This window comes from Leptosomus discolor, chromosome 9 (assembly GCF_034619465.1).
Source record: "Leptosomus discolor isolate bLepDis1 chromosome 9, bLepDis1.hap2, whole genome shotgun sequence".
Lineage (NCBI taxonomy): Eukaryota > Metazoa > Chordata > Aves > Leptosomiformes > Leptosomidae > Leptosomus > Leptosomus discolor.
Genome location: NC_141399.1, coordinates 12238749 through 12257658, shown reverse-complemented (window position 1 = coordinate 12257658; position 18910 = coordinate 12238749). Strand labels below are relative to the sequence as shown.

The window sequence follows — 18910 nt, the reverse complement described above, 5'->3', positions numbered from 1 at the left end:
AATAGCTCTGAATATTGGACCGCTGCCCCCCTCCCATCCCGTGTCCCACATGGTGTTGAATGGGGCGCATAGGCTGTGGTGTGGCAGTGACTGATCTTGCCCAGTGCCTTGTTTCCAGCCATGGTCTGTGCCAAAGGCATAGCAGACCCTGAGGAGTGAGAATGAAGAAGCTACCCATTGGAGAGGTATTTTCCGGATCCTTTCAGTGGAGGAGGGGGTGGTGATGTGAAATGGGTCTTATTGTCACATTTCTGTTGTAATGGTGATACCAGCCCCATGTGTGACCTGTCAGAAGGCCCTCTTCATGTGTGATTCTTGGTTAGGATCTTGGTCAGGACACATTTGAGCTAGAAGAGAGGACACTGAAAAGTCGGTGACAAAGGGGGACAGTCAGCAGGAGACTGCAGTTAGGAAGGGAGTCAGGTCAGCTGCAAGGCTGCTGCCGCTGTCTCACCAGCCGTTCGGGAGGCGTCTGCCGTCATTCCTTGGCACAGTGGCATTGTCTCTCCTACAGAGGTTGCCACAGCATTTGAGAGGCCAGGCTGAGGCATTTTCCTGTGAAAGTCAATGTGTCTGTGTTGAGCTGGATCCAGACAGAGAAACCTGAAGTCTGGTGGCACTTAGTGCCAGTGGCACTTTGCGCTGGAGGCCAATGCCCCCTATCTGCTGTCTGAGGTTTATTGCATCTGGCATGAGCCGGTGAACATGGAAATGTGTATGGGTAGGTGACGGTCATGAACAAGGGGCGCTGCAACCCCACACGGAGGAAGCAGGGAGCACCCGTCTGCCTTTTGCCAGCAGGCTGGAAACCGTGTGAGTGCATTTGATACACCCAGGACTGCTGGGCTGTCCATATGCCTGTCCATCTGCCCTCAGATTTCTCTGTGTGAGGGACCTGTCCTGGGAGTCATTTGTGGGTGTTGTAAGTGCCAATATCAGCCAGAGAGATGATGCAGCTCTGCTGCCACTCGGTCCCCCGACGCAGCGTGGCAGAGGCATTCCTGTACCATGAGCCCCAGACACAGGGTCCCAGAGAGCACACAACTGTGTACAGACATCAGGGATCTCAGGCACAGATGGAGGCAGGTGTGCTTGGACTTTTGGTCCCTCTTCAGTTCACTGAGGCTGTACATTTCCACTCCCAGACATTCACCACAACCACTGCTGCTTCTGGCAGGCTCGGCCGTTCCCTGTCTGGCTGGAACGAGAGCAGGACATGTACTCACCCCTCTGCATGGCTCTTCCCGTCCATCGCTTTCCGTAGAGAATATCTTAGGATCTTTGTCCACACCCTGGATTAATATTTCCTGGAGGCATCACACCCCCTTGTCCCTCTCTTGCCCATGGGCCACTGCCTTCCAGCCAACAGGGCACATCCCGAGAAGAGTGAATGATTTTTCCTGTCAAAGGCGGTGTGGTCCATCAAATTATCCCATGTAAAACAGTGACTCATTGTCCCCTCTTTAGAGTGTGTTTCTTGGCTAAAGAGAGACTGTCCTTAGTGCCAGGGAGCCTGGCTGCCATTACCATCGAGTTGTGCTACACAGTCCTGGGACTCTGGAAAAGCTGCAAGGTGGTGATTGCTGCAAATGAAGGTATTATTTTTAGGGGGCAACACCTCCTTTCATCTCCTTCCCAGAGGAAGTCATCTTGGACATCTTGCCCATGCACACCTTGTAGTGGTGTGGTCAGGGGATCCCAGATACCTTCAGATCTCTGTGTGTATAGGACCTGTGTGGTTTGGGGCTGTAAATGCTGCAGAAGGGTTTGTCCCGGGGGACAGTAGCTGTGGAGCATGTGCATTTGGTGGAAGGAGGTTGGAAAGTTCTCCTTTCCCTTGTCTAAGAGGTTAGTACAGCTGTGCCTCCTTAGAAGTAAGAAGTCACTGCCTGTGGTACCTCTTCTGAGGAACGTGGTTGGGAAGGAGTTACTGGGGGTGCTTTGTCAGCAGAGATGTGGGCTGAAAATGGGTGCTGGGGATGGGGTGCCCCATCACCCTTCAGGACCCATCTGTGGCTGCTTGGAGTTGGCCATAAGTAGGTTCCCAGAAAGCCAAGAGTCACTTGTGGAAAAGGGGGAGATTTCCAGGAGAGGAAGGTCTGTGTGATAGGGTCTGGTAGGACCACTCCCTCAGCTCCACAGAAATGGGACATGTTTTAGGCAGGTACTGGAGAAGAAGAAGAGGGTGGACCATTGTGCAGCCTTCATCCCTCTTCTGCACCCCTCCCACATCTGGCCCTGAAGTGGTACTTTGTCATGGTGGCTGAAACATCACTTCTAGGTGCCCCTGGTGCCTGTGATGCTGCAAAACCACCTTCTCCCATATGCAAATGTGTGCGGGTTCATCCTTCCAAGCTGATGGGAGAGAAGATTTGTCTTTCACTCCTGTAGCTCATTGTGTCTGTTGTATGTGGGCTATTCTCTGTGTAAACCTCCTCATGTGCACGTCCTGTCTTGCCCCGCGCAGGTTTGCCTCCGAGCTGCTTTTGTTTGTGGTTTTTCCCTTAGCTTTGTGGGTAACCTCCTTGCAACGCATCTCTGTTTAGCCTTCTGCAGTTTCTAAGTGCTGGGAGGTGAGGGGAGGTGGGGGGTGTAGTTATTTGGTTTGGCTGTTTCAAAAGGGCTAGGGGGGATGGTAGAAAATGTGTAGCGGTGGGAAAAAAGCCTGAGCTAAGCTTTCAGGCATCCCCGCGCTGCTGGGACTGGGTTCTGTCTGATGCAGCCAGCCAAGTTCAAGTCACTCGGTTGGTTTAATTTCTGCTGAATGAAACAGCGTTAAGTCAGGACTACATGAAGCTCCAACTGGAGTGTTTTCACAGCTTCCCTTCCCATGGGGAGCAGTCCTGTCAGGCTGGGCTGTCGGTAATGGGGCGTCTCAGGGCATGATCCTGTGTTTGGCTGATTCAGCAGGACCGCTAAACAAGGGTGTGTTCCACCACCTGAGCCAAAACTTCCAATGACCTGTTGCTCAGCCCCAAAGTGAGCAGGTACGCGTTTTCCAGCCACCATGTTGTGTGGGTGCTGTTGGGGAAGTGCTTTATACAAACTCATAGCAGCAGTCTTGTAATGGTAAGAGAAATTAAATACCCTTCATTAAGCCCTCTGATGGACAAGCAGTTGAGCTTCAGATTCACGTTTGTGTTTTACTCCCTATCCCTGCGAGAACAGAGATATTTTGGTTGCTCGTGATCTTGGGGGGGCATGTGGCACCAGCAACAGATGCCAAGCTACTGCGATGCTCCCTGTGAGAGATGGTACCTCACTGGAGATGAGGCTTTGCCATGGGGCTTAACCAGGCTGACAACATCCAAGCAGTGGCTGTGCTTGCAAATAGAGTTGTTTGGCCCAAAATGAAGCTACCTGAAGGCAGTTTCTGAGCCTGAGAGTTAGGATGCAAGGTTGGTGAGAGAAGACACTTATCCAGTGGTTTCAGAGGGACAGTTCAGCTTCCAGGTTCCATGCCAATGCCTGAGGGTTGTGGCTCAGCTGGTGAATGACATAGAGGGATGCCATTAAATCACGTGGTGATTTTGCAGGGAACAGGGATGTGTTTGCCTGCTGACCTGCTAAAGGAGCAGGATCACAACGGTGAGACTAATCCTGCCCTTCTGATATACTACATTAACCTGGCTGGGTTATTAGTCTCCCCTTGGAGGTCCTGTTCCTAATGCTCCCGTTACCCATCGCTCCAGGGAGAGGTGTACAGGATTGGGGCATTGATTGGGCCCTGGTGCAGACACATGGGCACCCTGTGCAGTTCTTTCAGCCATCCCTAGCCAGTCAGCTCAGCAGCATCCTGCCCCTTGGCTCTGCTATAATGTCTGAAAATGCTCTGGAGCAAGCGAGGGGAAGGTCCTGCTGCTCCCCAGTATGCTCCGGGTTGCCACTGTGCTGCATGCAATGGGAGGAGAGTTGGCAGGGGGAGGTCTGACAGAGAACGAAGGATTATTCCCTTTCCCTAACGAGTGAGCTGAGACAGATATCTCCAACAGACTCTAGGCTGCCGCTACCTCAGCAGAGAGAAATGCAGAGCCAGCCAGCCTTTAGTGAGGCTTGGCCCTCAGAGCAGAGGGCAGGCTGTCAGGAATAGCCTGGGTTATATATTGCTGGCTTGTTTTTCAGCATGGGAAATATTGGAGGTGGATGGCGGTGGGTCTGTCTGTGACCATACTGCATGGGGCTGTGTTAGATGCAACCTGTTGCCCATGTCAACCTAACCTCCTGCGCAGGAGAGTCACTCGCTGCTTATGGGTTGATGGGAATGAATGATAACCTGTGTCTGTTCTGAGCCCTGCAAGAGGATGTTGTCATGAGGCGGAACAGGCTGAAGAAGCCGTAACTGCGGAGAAAAGCATGCGAAGAGAAGCAAAGGTGGGAAGGGCCACAGGGGCATCTCCCAAGCTGTGGAGGATGTTGGTCTGGAACAAGAAATGTATGTTTGTATGGTAAATACTAGAGTTACGGAGTTCTGTGAGTTGATGCCAGCTCCCCCCCATCACTCTTCCTGCTCACCACTTGCTGGCACAACACCAGGATGAACAAAAAAGGTCAGGTACAGCGTTCTCTCCAAGGGGATCTGTTAGCCGCTACATGGAAGCTGTGCAAAGTAGGGGCTATCACAGGCTGCTATCTGAGCTCTCCCCTTCTCTGTAGTGCAACTGCTTGGCAAGCAGTGCTGTGCATGAGGGAGGCCTGGGGAAAAGATCAGAAAACGTGCCTTCTGCTTGTTCTCCGTAGGGCTGGTTACTTTTTGCCATTGCTTGTGCTGGTCTGAAACAGTGCTGTTCACTTTGAAATGCTCTGTCTCCCCAAAATGCTTGGTCCTGTATGTGCGCTGCTGCCAAGTGTACCTGCCAGAATGGGGCATGGATGCTGCCCACTACCTCTGAGCATGCCCAGGGGGCACAGTCTCCTACTGGGGAGCATAAAGTGCAGATAACCATCAGCTGTCTGGGGGACAAACCTCAGCTCTGGAGATGCAGGAAGAAACTTGGTTTGCTACCTAAGAGCTCCTTCCAAATCTTCCCAGCCCCAGTGGCTTCAACAGGCCCTCAGCAGAGGTCCGGAGGCTGCCAGGCAAGCCTGAAATGCCTTGTGCATCCACTGGTTCTCTTGCTGACCCCCTGCATGCCCCAGGGAAATGGCAATGATTTGGGCTACGCTGGAGAACAAACACTTGCTTGAGGTCTTTGTATGCAGTTGTGCTATTGTTTCACTTTTGGGGGCAAAATGGGGCCTGTCGTGTCCTGCAGATTCAGGGATCAGTGTTCTCAGCTGTGACTGATGCTCTTGGCTCTTCCCCAGTGAGAGGTACATCTCCCGTGTTTGCACTGCCACTCCCCATGCATCCTCAGCCAGGCCTCTGGCATTTGCCATCCACTCCAGATTGCCCACACTATGCCTCAAGTCCTGTGCTCTGCATCCAAAGTATTTGGGACGTTCACTTTTGCCTTGTGAGCCATGGGAATAGACATTTTCCCAGTGGTGCCACAAGATAGTGTGATGCAGGGTCCCACCTAACCCACTGGAGGTAGCTGCCAGTGTGACAGGGGATGAGGGCTGCTATCTGTTTGCCATGTTCAAGAACAGCCAAATTGGGCAGGCGCTGCTGGCTGAGCAGATGGTGAGGCACTGCGGGGCCGTGGAGGACACGTCTTGCTGTGCTCTGGCATTGTGGTTGCCTCCTCATCATGTGGCGTCACATAGCAGCTGTGTACTTCCCTCCCCACATCACCATTGCATATGGAGGATCTTCAGCCTTGGCGGAGAAGATGCTCAAGCAGACATGATTTTTTCAGGATGACCCAGCAAGCCACCGAGCTGGTTCTGGGTGCAAACACCTGGGTGAAACGCAGCCGGTTACACCTCCTGCTTCTTGTTTCATTTGTAAGCTCCTCAGCAGAGGTGGTTGTGTCTGAATTCACAAAACTCAAGGATGCATTTAAGCAAACCAAGCATGTGGCTCTGCTAGATGTCTTTTCCTTTCTTCTCTAGCATTTTAATTAAGCCTCTATTGTCTGTATCCCTGGCTTTTTAGATGCAGTGAAAATGAGCAGTCGCAGGAATCTAAGTAGATTGGATTGCCTCTTTGCTTAAGCCAAAAATTTGTGTTCCCAAATCAAAACCTTCCAGTAAGAATAAAAATAGGAATGGGTTTTGATTTTGATTCCCAGAGGTGCTCCCTTAGCTCTGAAGATGTGTGAACCACAACTGCCACACTTTTTCAAGCTGAATGCAGCATACAAGAAAGCAAACAGTCTCTTATTTGGTCATTTTCTGCATCAAAGAGAGGTCACTACCTTTAGCAACGTTAAGTCAGTGGGTCTGGAGTTTGCTGTGGGACTTTGGTGTTTGAGTTCCCACATCACGCTTGTTTTGAAAAGTATCTTAAAAAAAAAAAAAAAAAAAAAAATGAAATCAGCTCTTGTGCTTAGGTGGAAATGAAGCAAATGTGTTCTCCACCAGTACGAGCCCAAGCATAAAAGCCAGACCTTCCGATAATTAAACCGCTCCTTGAGATCAGCAGTGTTCGACTCAATAGCTCTGGTCCTTCCAAGCAGGGCTGCTCTTCACGCAGCCACTGGCCACTGCCCAGGGCTTCAACTGCTGCTTCCATGTGTGATTTTTTGGCCTTCGTGCCCTGGACCATCCTCACACAGTCAAAGTGTCCAGCTTCCAGCCGGGCTGCGTGTCCCAGGCTTTGTTGTCAAACTGGGAGGGAAAACTGAGCTCAGACTGCAGGAACTGTCTGCATCTATCACTGCTGCTCTCAAGCTCTATTTTCTTTTTTTCTCTCTCTCTTTTGTATTTTTTCCTCTTGGATGTTAAAATTGAAAATTGGACAGATTCAGCAGCCAGTGGCTGCAGCTAGGGTTTGGCTTTGAATAACGCAGTCTCAATATCCTCTCTTAAATTAGATGCCAGGATCCTTCTCTTGTGTGTCTCGAGTGCAGTTACTTTAATAGCGAGGAGCCTGTCTTCACGAAGCGGGGCTGTGTTTCTGCAGTCAGGGACGCGTGAGCCATCGCTGCTATGGCTGAAGCACTCATTCATCGCCCTTGACAGGTGGAGGAGAGGAGTTAGCAGAGTCTGGAGAAGCTCATTGCTGTGCCCACAAAGAGACCCAGGTTCTAATTTCTGTCTCTTCCAGTGACTGACTTAAAGCAAGTGCTGATCCCTTTACATTACAGAGCTCTGGGTGTTGTTTCCCCTTTTGATAAAAAGGAGTGATACTGTTTTTATTTGTTTCCACTGTAAACTCTTCTTTCTCCTGTGAAGACGGTTCAGCTGCATACATGGCACAATTCGTGTCACCAATACCTTTTTTCTGTGTTCAGATGCAGAATCCAGCACAAATGCAAGTCCATCAGAAATCCGTTGCAAATGTGATGGATTCACACCCCACCTCCGCCAAGTTCAGAGCTTTGTTTTTGGTCTGTGGGAGAGCATCCCCTTCCAAGAGGGGCTACCTAAGAGCTGAGTCTTCCTACAGTACAAACAAGCACCTATCCCACTCACCCACTGGGAGTGACAGGCTGTAATTAACACTTGGACTGATCATTTTGGGTGGGCAGGCACCACAATTATTTTTTCTCTTTTTTTAGGTTTTGCACAGACACAACAGGAAGCTAAGCTGGGGCTGTGAGACAGCAGTGGGGAGACAGTGGTGGGGTCAGGATTAGCTCCTTGGGGCCTCTGGGGCGCGTACTCACGTGCAAGCGCGCGTGCTGTCTCTTCACTTCCCTTGGCTGGAGGCCACTGAATCTCCAGGTTTTAACCCTCTCCGGTGTTTCATATTGGAGATCACAAGTGGAGCTTTTGGCTCCTTGTAGCCCCAGGGTCCAGCTTGGAAAATGCCTGAAAGCTCCATCTTCTAGCCCAAAAGGAGCTGGGATTCCTCCTGCTGCACCTCAGCCAGACTCCCACTGATCTGGGCTTTCCAAACCTCTTCCTATCTGGCACCTGACCAAGTGGGCATGAAGAAGTCCTGCACATGAAACATCTCCCATCCCTCTTTGCTGGTCCGTTTACCAGGGGACAATCACATCCCGGCTCAGCTCACGCACACTTCCAGCCTTTGCAGCCTCACATGGGGCAGCAAGTCCTGGAATTGCCTGGTCACCTCACAGCCCTTCTCAGCAGCTCTGGATCTGCCTTGGTCCCAGAAGAGCAGTCAGTGCCGCAGGTGAGGATCACCAATCTATGGATAATAGTATTCATGCTTTTTTTGCTGATTATATGTTTCGGGACTTCATTTGCCTTTTTTTATGACTGTCACACTAGCAGCTGATAGCTCAGAACTAATGCATCTGGGTCCTCCTGCCACTTCCAGCAGCAAAGTCGCAAAAACTGCTGAATTCCAACATTGTGAAAATTCCAACGTTAAATTCCTTTGAATTTCCACTCCCCTGGTTCAGGATGAAGCTTTGGTTTCCCTGTTTGGTGTTTCAGTCTCTCCCTGCCGTGGAAGCCTTTCTCAATGCTTTGTCCATCATCAATATCTTTCTATTTTTGTCAAGTCATTCCCAAAGTCAATCTTGGAGATATTTTACTAGAAATCTGCCTTATGCCCAGCATTTCCCATTTAAATGACACCTGCTTGTGTCCCTCACAGTTCACCTTTTAAACTTCACCTTCTCTGACTGAAGTACTTATTTCCTGTGGTATGTCTCATGCATCACTTATATCTGGGTGAAAATCTACCACATATGCCTGATCTACAGAAACAGCTTATTTTATTTGCAGGTGAGGTTGCATGGGTTTAAGCTGTGCTCAGTAAATGCCGTGTTGATTTTATTCGCCCATCCAGTTGCACCCACATCTTTTAATTGTTTTCTTTCCTTCAGACTGTTTTCTAAAGCCTTGGTAATGCTGATGTCAGCCTAGCAGGCTTGTCACTGCCTGAATCCTGTCTCCTAGCCAAACTCTTCAGCTCAGGCACTGGATTTGCTGTTGTGGTTGCAGAGAACCTCCCTCCATAATTAAGAGCCTCTGCAGCCAAAACAGCAAATTCTTTCACTCCTGCTTCCAGAAGTCTGGGATGAGCATGATCCAGTCTTTCCCTCACCTCACACATGTCTGGCTGTCTTCACAATCAGCTAGTACACCTAAATATTCACAGCTTTAGAATCTGTTCTCTTTTCCAAAGAGTGCTGGCAAGTCATTGAAACCCCAGATCCTGCAGCGGTATTGATGTCACACCACTGCAGGCAAATAGCTTTGGTTTTGATGGGACAGCACTAAAATCTGGGCAGTAGGGGAAAGGAGGAGGGAGCACGTTGCCTTTTTAAGCTCCGAAGGAAAGACTGAAATCACTTTTAGTGCAGGAAACTCCAAAATGTGCCTGAGCTCCCTTTCAGGCTCATCTCGTTCAGTGATTTCTGGTCAATGTTACTGCCTTAACGTGGGGTTTTCAGTCTCCTGCTTTGCATCACTCCTATTCCGTCACCTCATCCTTTGAAGATGCAAAGGACAAATGTGCTATTTCCTTCTGCCCGTCTCAGTGAAAAACATTTTGGATTTGGATCATGGACATACACTGTCTTGGTACTTGTTATCCAAATGGTGATCCAGCAGTTGCCAAGGGTTGATGTATTCTCCCCTTTAGAAACTCGATATACCTTGGCTAAGTGTCGTCCCTGCTTTCGGATGCAATTGTGGCAATGCGAAATTTCCAGGGATTACCACTGCATGTGGTGGAATCTGGGAACCTCAGTAACAAGCTATAAAGTCAGGAGGAAAGCCAGGATGCAAAGATTTTGGCAGCTCCCCCATGATGGAAGATCCTGCTGTACTCAGGGCCATGGCGCCAAAATGCAGCATGAACCACTAATTTACTCTGATGATACTCCCTCCTCAACACTATAATATATTTCAGCATTCCTTGGCCTCCCCAAACTTCTTGGAGTCCCAGGAACATCCCAGAGATGGGTGAGCCAGTGGTACAGGGGATGAGGTGATTGATTTACTCTTAGCATGAATGAGTGGAAGAAGAGGAATGTGTAAATGCCGTTGCACATCTGCCCCCTTCCTCCCTCCTCCTCCAGTCCAGGCTGTATCCCAGATCTGATGGAAGAAACAGGCACAAATCAAGAATTGAGCTTTTCCCCATCTCCCCGTCTATGCTTGGTTTCCTCTCCAGCTGTGCAGTTCAGCCAGCTGTGGAGCCCCTTGAGCTTAGCCTTCCTAAGCTGGGCCATTGCCTGCTTGGGGTAGGTGGTGAAGACGAGGACAGGATGGGGACAGCAGTTAGGGGACAGGATGGGGAGTGACCCCAGGATGGGAACACTCTGTGGGATTGCACGGTGAGGTGGTTGGGATGGAGCAGCTGGGGAAGAGGGGTTTTGTGTTCAAATTAGGGCTGAGCTGTGTTCGTAGAGCTGCATGATGAGGACCCGGGGTCTGGCGACAGGGGGAGGACTGGGAGAGGAGTGCATAAGAAGAGATGTTGCAGGTGCTAAGGCTGAGGGATGGTGAACAGGGGATGGCCACAGCTTGGGGTCATGGGGCAGAGCTGTGTTAGGTGGTAAGCCTGGTCTTAGCGGGGCTGGACTCCATTAAATCAGTGCCTATAGCCTCCCGCTGGCTCAGGCAGGTCGCAGCAGCCCTGGCCTGCCTACCAGCGTGATGGCCAGTGTTGCTCTGCTGGGCGATCCCAGATGTTTTGGGGATGCTTTGGGCACAAGTGGCCTGGACTTGTCTCCATTCGAATGCACGCTGCTGGCCGCAGGCATTTGCAGCCCCTCGGACCCCAGGCCCTGCAGAGGATGGGCACTTGGGTCCCACGGGGCGCTGCCCTCCGCATGCACTGGTGCTGGCGTGGTGCTGTGCTGAGCCACACATGGTTGCAGCTGCTGCATCTCCCCCCTCTGCCGCAGGGTTTAACGCTGTCTTCAAAAGTCGCCCTCGTGGCCCGGCCAGGAGCCTGTTTGCTTTTTTTCCTTGGGATGCCGTGTGTAGCGTGAGCAGACAGTTTCTGAGGGGGGAGACTTCCTGCAGTTGGGCCTTTGTAAAAGCCTGCCATTGGGCCAGACATTTGCTCTAAAGGGTTTGGCAAGTGCCCCGTGTAGGGGATGGTGTCATCACTTTGGAGAGCAAAAGCTGTCAAGATGCAGTGAGTGTGGAGCGCTGGTGCCTTCCCCTTGCCAGCTCAGCACTCCCGGGCTCCTCCAGACGCATGGGAGCAGCCTGGCAGGTTTTTTTTTTCCTTTATTTTCTTCTCTTCCCTTTTTTTCTGGAACCCTGTACAGCGTAAGCATAGCAGGGATCCCAGGGGGTTTGCTGCTATCCGGAGAAGACGCCTTGTTCTCTGCCAGATCTTGCTCTGGGGAAAGGCTGGAGGAAATCCATTTTGCAACGTTTCTGCTGGGGCTGTTGGCAAGAGTCAGGCGAGGTGCGGCAGTCCCTGGCCAGGCTTGTTCCCCTGCCTCAGCAGCACCGAAAGGCGCAGCCCAGAGCAGTCAGAGCACGGATCTGACCTGCCTGACCTCCCTGCTGTACTGCAGATTTGCTTTTTGTTCACCCAAAAGAGCCTCCTGACGCGCCAGCCCGCTCCTCCCGGGCCATGACCTGACCCTGCAGCAGGCGCTGAAGCCTTTCCCTGGGACAGCATTTCCACGCACCCCTGCACAGCGTTGGCACGAGCAATTTGCATTTCCAGCAGCTTCAGGTCAGACTGAACCACCTAGGGTTTGCTTACGTCCCTCGTAAGAAAGGTTCTGGTTGATGCACGTGTTAATCTCGAAAACGAGTGCCTCCACATTGCTTTTACTAAATATAGGATGAGTCTCTGCTGCAGTACAGGGCGCTTGCAGACAGCCCACAGCGGGGTCACGCTCTTAAATCAAACAAGAGTTTATCAACCCTGGCCAGGAAAGGGACTCGAGTTTAATGCTCTCTGCTTGCAGATTGGAGCTGCAGTGAGTTGAGTTTTCAAGGTCGATCTCATTCCCTCCCATTTTCAGAGGGCTGAGCCTGGAAATGTGAAACGGGACTCCTCTGGGACGAGCATCTCAGCCCAGCGCTGTGTACGTTGGATCTTCCGCTTATCTCTCGTTAGCACAGATGCCATTTCACCCTCCTGTGGGGTAACTGGTACAGGGGAATGAGGAAGAAACCGTACCTTCTCGTTGAGTCACATCTTGATCAATCCAGTGCTGCAGGAAGTGTCATTTCCCCAAACACACAAGCATACATGCACTGCTGATGAAATCTTGTGAGGTCAGGCAGTCATTTCCCCCTAATTACAGCTCCGGGAAGGAATATGTTTAGCATAGACCCTGGTGACTTTGTGCTTTGGAGCAGTTTTCATTTAAGCAAAAATAAGCACAGGAAAATGAAGATGGGATTTGGATTTTTCCTTCTGGTTATTTTGGTTAAAAGGATGCCATCTGTGACTTGTATAACAACTTTGGTTTTGTTTGGTGATGGTTAGTGAACTAAAAGATCCAGAGCCCCAAATTGTTGTCCAAAGGGCCTCTGTGTTAGAAGTCTTTGCGTTGCCAGGAATGGTTTGTGGGAGATGCTCTTCCCTCCACCACATACGTCCCTCTGAGATTTTAGAAGGTCCCTGTGGGAGCAGGAACTTGGATCTCAGGCCATGATCTCCAGAGCAATGTGGCCTATCATCCCCTTCAGAAAAAAACATCATCTTCCATTTTAAAACTTGTAGTGTGATTTCTTCTGTGGAAGCCAACTCCAGGGCTGCACAACCCCAATGGCTAGAAACCTTCTTCTCATATGAAAACTGTTGTGGCATCCTCTGCCAACAGAGAGGTTCAGATAGAAGAAGCAGAGGGTGGGTGAGAGGCGGCACAGCTGCTTGGAGGTGTTACTGCAAGTGAGAGCCTGCACCCCTGTCGTGGCTGGCTCCATGCATCAGGTTTGGGATATCCAGGCCATGTGGTTCTGCCCATGCTGTGATGGAAACAGGTCCCTGGGGCTGAGGGATGGCAGCTGAAGTGGATGCTTCATAGTCTGGAAGGTGGTTGCATCCCTACATAATTTATGAGCATAAGAACTTGAGCATCTGTCACCAACTGGGTGCCCGGCACCGCATTTGTGGCTGGCCAGATCCAGCCTCGAGTTTGGTGCTGCTGCAAGTAGAACTCTGAAATCAAACCAGCCGATAGGCATGGCAGGGAAGGGGCGAGGACTGCTTAGTCAGCTGTCTTCAGCTTCAAACACTTGAGGAGATGTTGCTGGTTTAGAAGAGAAGAAAAAAAAAAAGACAAATAAGAACTTAAAATGACTTACCAGTCAGATGAAACATCTGACCAATTGTCTATTAATGACTGTTTCTCTGAGCCTGGAAATGCAAACTTTGAGCCCATGGGGACTCAGTACAGAGCTGCCAGTGTTGGATCTGCCCCTTATGTCTGCCAGGCACAGATGCTACCTCACCCCTCACAGGGCCGTGGCAATGCTGGTCAGGGTCCTGTCACCTCCTGGGTCATTCCCTCACTAATGCAGCCTGCATGCAGTGGCATCAAACTGTTGCCAGTTGCTCTTGAAATTGTAACAAACCATTATCGTTATTTACAGCCTTTTATTTGTTTAAAGGTTAGGTCTGGACCTTTTGAACCCTAACTGCAGGTTTTGTTAAAAAATAAGAGGGAGGGACAAGCTTGCTTGAGCATCTTCTCCCAGAGCCAAACAGATTTGTCTCTTCTCAGGGAACGTTGCCTCATCCCAACTTGGGCATCTCCGGAGAGGGTGAGGGAAGCAGCCCCTCCCAACCCTTCTGATTTTTCTCGCTCCTTTTCCAGCGACAGAAGATGGGGTTATGAGATCCACGTGGCAGGGGAAGGCAGGTCGCAGCCCACTCCAGGCACTGTACGAGAGTGACCAGGTAAGGGGACAGGGAGAGGGAGATGGGGGGGGTGAAGAGGGAGTGGGGTGCTGGGAGTTGACCCCTTCTTCCACCCCTCTGATGCGCAGGCACTGTGCTGTCTCCAACCACTTCCAAGGTCCCCGCGTCTGAACCTCTGGCTGTGTACAAAAGAAAAGACCTCACTGCTTTGGGGAGTAATTGTTGGTAAAAAACTGCTTATGGTCCTTGCTGGTATCTGGGCGAATGGTTTCGTTACTGGTGAGCTGAGCCATAGCTAGGCAAACCCGGGAGATGTCACCATCTGAGGATTTCAGAGCCAACTCTGGCCTATCGTAGCAGGGCAAGAGCATCATTGCTGCACTTTCTGAACTACTAATTGATAGATGCTTCTATGTTGGGTGCTGTATATATGCACACATACATATGTATATACACATATATGTATATGTATACACACACACGTGCACACACACATATACACACATATATAAAGCTGGATCCAGCCATGAGAGATTTATAATCCTGGGACATCTCAGTCCTCTCCATCACCCTGAGCTGTGCCAGCTACACCCACTGGGAAGGGGGCAGCCAGGCACAGTCTGGGCAGAGAAACACTCCCCTCCAGGTGGGCTTAGTGGGTCCCTGCCTGTGCAAGGGTCTGCTGCAGGACAAGCCATGGTCACTGCTTGAAGCGGGGAGCACTTGCCCTCACCAGCCCCCGGCGCATACAGCCCAGCCGGCATCGGTGACCTGGCATTGGGGAAGGTTTCCCACCTGCCCTTAACAGCTGAATGGGAGCTTGGGGGTTTGTGGGTGAAGCTGCAAAAGGTGTGTTTGTTTCCTTCTACTGTGTTTCCCCCCTGGGCGGGCAGTTTTCCCCTCCCATGCAGCCAGACTTGTCTCTGCAGAGGGATCCTTGCCCGCAACTTGCCTGCAGGAAGTCCTCCCACCAGTGCAACAGGCTGGGCCATGGACACGTGCCCCAGCCACCAAATGTGCCCTGCTTCTCCCCCTGTCCATGGGGCAGTCATCTTGTGCAGCCCCCAGGAAGCACCCAGGGCAACGCTGGTAGTCCCTGCAGCTGGCTGCCATCCCCTCTGCCCGTCGGCAGTGCCTGCTGAGCCTGGAGGTAGATCTTTCCATATGTGACACTTGGTGTTACTGTCTACGTTGATGCTTTATGTCTATAAGCAGCCAAATTACATTTGCTCTGGGAAAAATGGCAAATGTGGACTTCCTTGGCCACAATGCCAGCAAACCCTAATGCTGCTGGAATGTCGCAGTGTTATTTCCTTAAAAGTGGTGCTTAATTTCTCTGCCTTTTAAAGAGAAGGAAATGAAGGGAGCAATTTTGCTCTGAAATAACTGTAAGACATGTGCTTATTCCAGTGGGCGGCTGTTGAAAAGTAGTCACATTTATTTGTTGCCATGCCTGCAGACAGAGTCTGTCTGTCTGTCTTTCTGGTCCGATAGTTTTGAATTATGCGAGTGCATGGAAAAACACCTGAAAAAAAATCACATTAGTAAAATGCCTCTTTTTTTTCTTTTTTTTTTTTTTTTTTCTTTAAGCACTTGCAAAAAGGGTTTCCAATTTTAAAAGGTGATGGGGAGCCTCCAGACAAAAGAAATTTCTGCTGAAAGGTTTGGCTGTGTTGCAAGGAGGTGCAAGGAGGTGTACCGTGAGGATGCCTCTTCAGCTATAATTATCACCTCCCTGGGTGCTGTATCCTCTTCATATCCAAGTAGCCAACAGTATCAAAGCCATGTTTTGGTGGCAGTTAGAGTCTGTTGACCTGCATTTCCTCCATCTAAGCATCTTCCCTTATCACGTTGCTTTTGGAAGGAGCAGGGATGGGATGCTTTCTCCTGCCCCTGTCTCAGGTTACTGCCCATGCCTGTTGCTGGCGAAAGCGGTCACTAAGGTGACCTGGACAAGGTTATTTGTTTGTGGAAATGAGATCCAAAAGGGTCTGAGTGTGTTTCATCCCTTGCAGGAGGAACTTTTTGCCCATATGTTTGTGCTTCTCTGAAGGTGACAAATCTGCTGGATCATCCATGGGATGAGCAGTTTGTCTTAGGATCCCAACTCCTGGCAGGAGCTTTATAAAGACCCGTCTCCACAACGCTGCCTCTCCCAAGCTCTAGTGCCTCCCAAACGCCCTTATGGTCCTGCAGGGAGAAGTGAGGTTGCACCTGAAGCTTGGCAGAGGGTGTCCTTTGGCATGCCTAAGTGATGACAGCTGTCAGCAGCAAGGATGTAGGGACCAAGGAGGTGGCTTGCCCTTGCCCTTGATCTAGAGGTTGCCACGACTCTGCAGGCTGCAGAGACATTTGCTGTGGCACCCTGTAAGGCCAGTAGGACTGTCTTCACAACCACAAAGTGGAAGGCACTGTTGTCTTGTGACATGGGGTTCACTGCATTGCATTAGAGCAACAGTTCCACAGGGTCAGAGCTGCCCTGGATTAGCAAATGGGTGGTGAAGCCGTTAGTGGTCGTGGCCCAGATGAGGCTTTTGGAGGTTCCCAGCGATGACCTTGGGGCTGAACACGAAATCTCCCAACCCTCATGAGCAAAATGGGGAGGGAGTGGGCAGGAGGAGGAGGGGACCTTCCCCTTCTGAGTTCCTGGAAATAATTTCCTTACCCAGCTGTTTTAATGACATTTTGGGATTTCTGATGAAAACTATGACAGGAAAGGTCACGCCCCCAAATCTGGAGGGGGGTGTTTCAGCTGGGTTGGGGGGCTCTGGGCTCCTGGGAAGCAGCTGCCAGGTCTTGATGCAAGGGTCCAGAGGGATAAAGAAAAGGTCTGTTTGTGGACTTCTCATCCCTGTGGCCAAAGGAGACTGTGACAAGAGCTGAAGCATCCGACTGCCCTGTGTGGAAAATGTCCCTCAGCAGAATAAACCCAAAGCCCTCGGGAAGGGCCCTACCACCACCTTCAGCAGCACCTCACACCTCTCCGTCATGCCCTGCAACCCCACCTCACCTCCAACTCCCCATCTGCTCCCCAGGATTCGACCGTCAGCATTAAAGACCGTTTTCCTCCACCCGTCTCCCTTTGCCTTTCCTTGGCAGCACACCCGTGCCGTTTTCATCGTGCGTGCCCGCACTTGTGTGCCGCCTTTCTGCCTCTGCTGCGGCGTTCGCAGCAAGCCCAGGGGTGTAGGTGTCAGCGTGACGCGGCGATTCCCCATTGCAGCCGGGAGGTGTGCGGGGCCCCGCGCCAGCAAAGGGCCGTGCTGTTTGGCCCTGGAGGGGTGGGGCCATGCGTGTCCCACCGGACTGGTGTAAAGGAGAGCACTTTAGGCCAGTGTGTGTGGGGGTGCTGTAACAATATTCTGTTATTGACCCTCTCTGCACCACCTGTTCTTCCCTCACCCTCTTTGACTTGTCTCCTCGTTCGGCTCCTCATCACATTTTGTTCTCTCTTTTGCCCCCAGCAGGTCCTAGAATTAAATGCACCTGAAAATCAGGTTGTGTTCATAGTCAACGCTGTCCCCAAACATCCCACATGGGTGACTGCCAAACCCAGGAAAGGGGAGGGAACAGGTGCATTTGTGCACTAAGTGTTATGTGTAGGCTGTGACCAACTTGGGCAAGCTGATGACCATCTCTTTTTTTTTTTTTTCTCCTCCCCAGTTTGAGCAGTCATCACTGCAGGCGGTTCACCAGCAGAGGCGGGAGCTGTTGAGCAACATTTGCAACCGTTATACCCGCAAGCGACGTCTCCTGCGGCCGGATGACTTACGGCACTTGGTAGTGGATGACACACACGGGCTACTGTACTGCTACGTGCCCAAAGTGGCCTGCACTAACTGGAAGCGGGTGATGATGGTCCTGACGGGGCAAGGCAAGTACCGGGACCCACTGGAAATCCCCGCTAATGAGGCCCACGTCTCGTCCAACCTGCGCACCCTCTCCGAGTACAGCATCCCCGAGATCAACCACCGCCTGCGCAGCTACCTCAAGTTCATCTTCGTGCGGGAGCCCTTCGAGCGCCTGGTCTCGGCGTACCGCAACAAGTTCACGCGCAGCTACAACACGGCCTTCCACAAGCGCTATGGGACCAAGATCATCCGGCGGCACCGGCAGGAGCCCAGCGACAAGGCCCTGGAGCGTGGGGACGACGTGCGCTTCGAGGAGTTCGTCTACTACCTGCTGGATCCACGGACACAGCGGGAGGAGCCCTTCAATGAGCACTGGGAGCGAGTGCACTCGCTCTGCCACCCCTGCATTGTCCACTATGATGTGGTGGGCAAGTATGAGACGTTGGCCGAAGATGCCAACTACATCCTCCAGCTGGCTGGGGCCGACACGAGCGTCAAGTTCCCATCTTCATCCAAGACCACCAGGACAACAGATGACATGACAGCCCAGTTCTTCCAGGACATTAGCCCCTTCTACCAAAGGAGACTTTTTAATTTATACAAAATGGACTACTTGCTTTTCAACTACTCCATCCCCTCGTACCTCCGCATCCGATGAGGCAGGGTCTGGGGGGAGAGGTGAAGGAGAGCTGGGTAACTCTCATCTTGCCACGATTCCTCTCCTCCCACCCTGTGCTCATCTCTTGGTTGACTTCTCCCTGGTGCCCTTTCTTTAATTGTCTGCTCCACATCCTGATACCTTGTTCGTGCATGGTCTGGAGGAAGGACACCTCTCAAAACACTGGGGCTGGAGCTTTTCCTTCCCTTTCCCTCCCACCCTTCAGCATCTACAGGGAATGGTGGTGGGACTGAACACTGCTGGGTCGGAGGGCTTGCCTTGGCTGGGGACTTTCTTTTAATGGAGACCGCTCTGTAGATCCAAGTCTTGGGAAGGCTCCTTTTGTTGGGCAGGATCCCTTCAGGTCTTTCTCCTCCTTACTGTGCTGTTTGGGGGCGGACATGGCATCTTGGGAGTAGGATCAGAGACTTGCATAGAACCAGAAATAAAGCAATAATTTAATATAAATTTTGCCTTTTGTTTAAATTGCTCCTACCTTTTCTTTTAGCTTTGTTCTCCTCCATCCTCCCCCAGCTTCCCGCACTGCCCCCCATGGCTGGGGTAGGCAGTGGTGTGTTACTGTGACTATGC

At 51.3% G+C, this 18910-nt stretch overlaps 1 protein-coding gene across 1 annotated transcript in view; it reads left to right on the top strand.

The window, feature by feature from the left end:
- CHST13 (carbohydrate sulfotransferase 13) overlaps window positions 1-18524 on the top strand; it is a 32094-nt gene extending 13570 nt beyond the window's left edge. The window contains exons 2-3 of the mRNA XM_086470206.1: window positions 13767-13849; window positions 17474-18524. Of these exons, the coding sequence (XP_086326332.1) occupies window positions 13767-13849; window positions 17474-18319 (929 nt within the window). The 3' untranslated portion in view covers window positions 18320-18524. The remainder of the gene's footprint in view (window positions 1-13766; window positions 13850-17473) is intronic.
- Window positions 18525-18910: the final 386 nt, after the last annotated feature.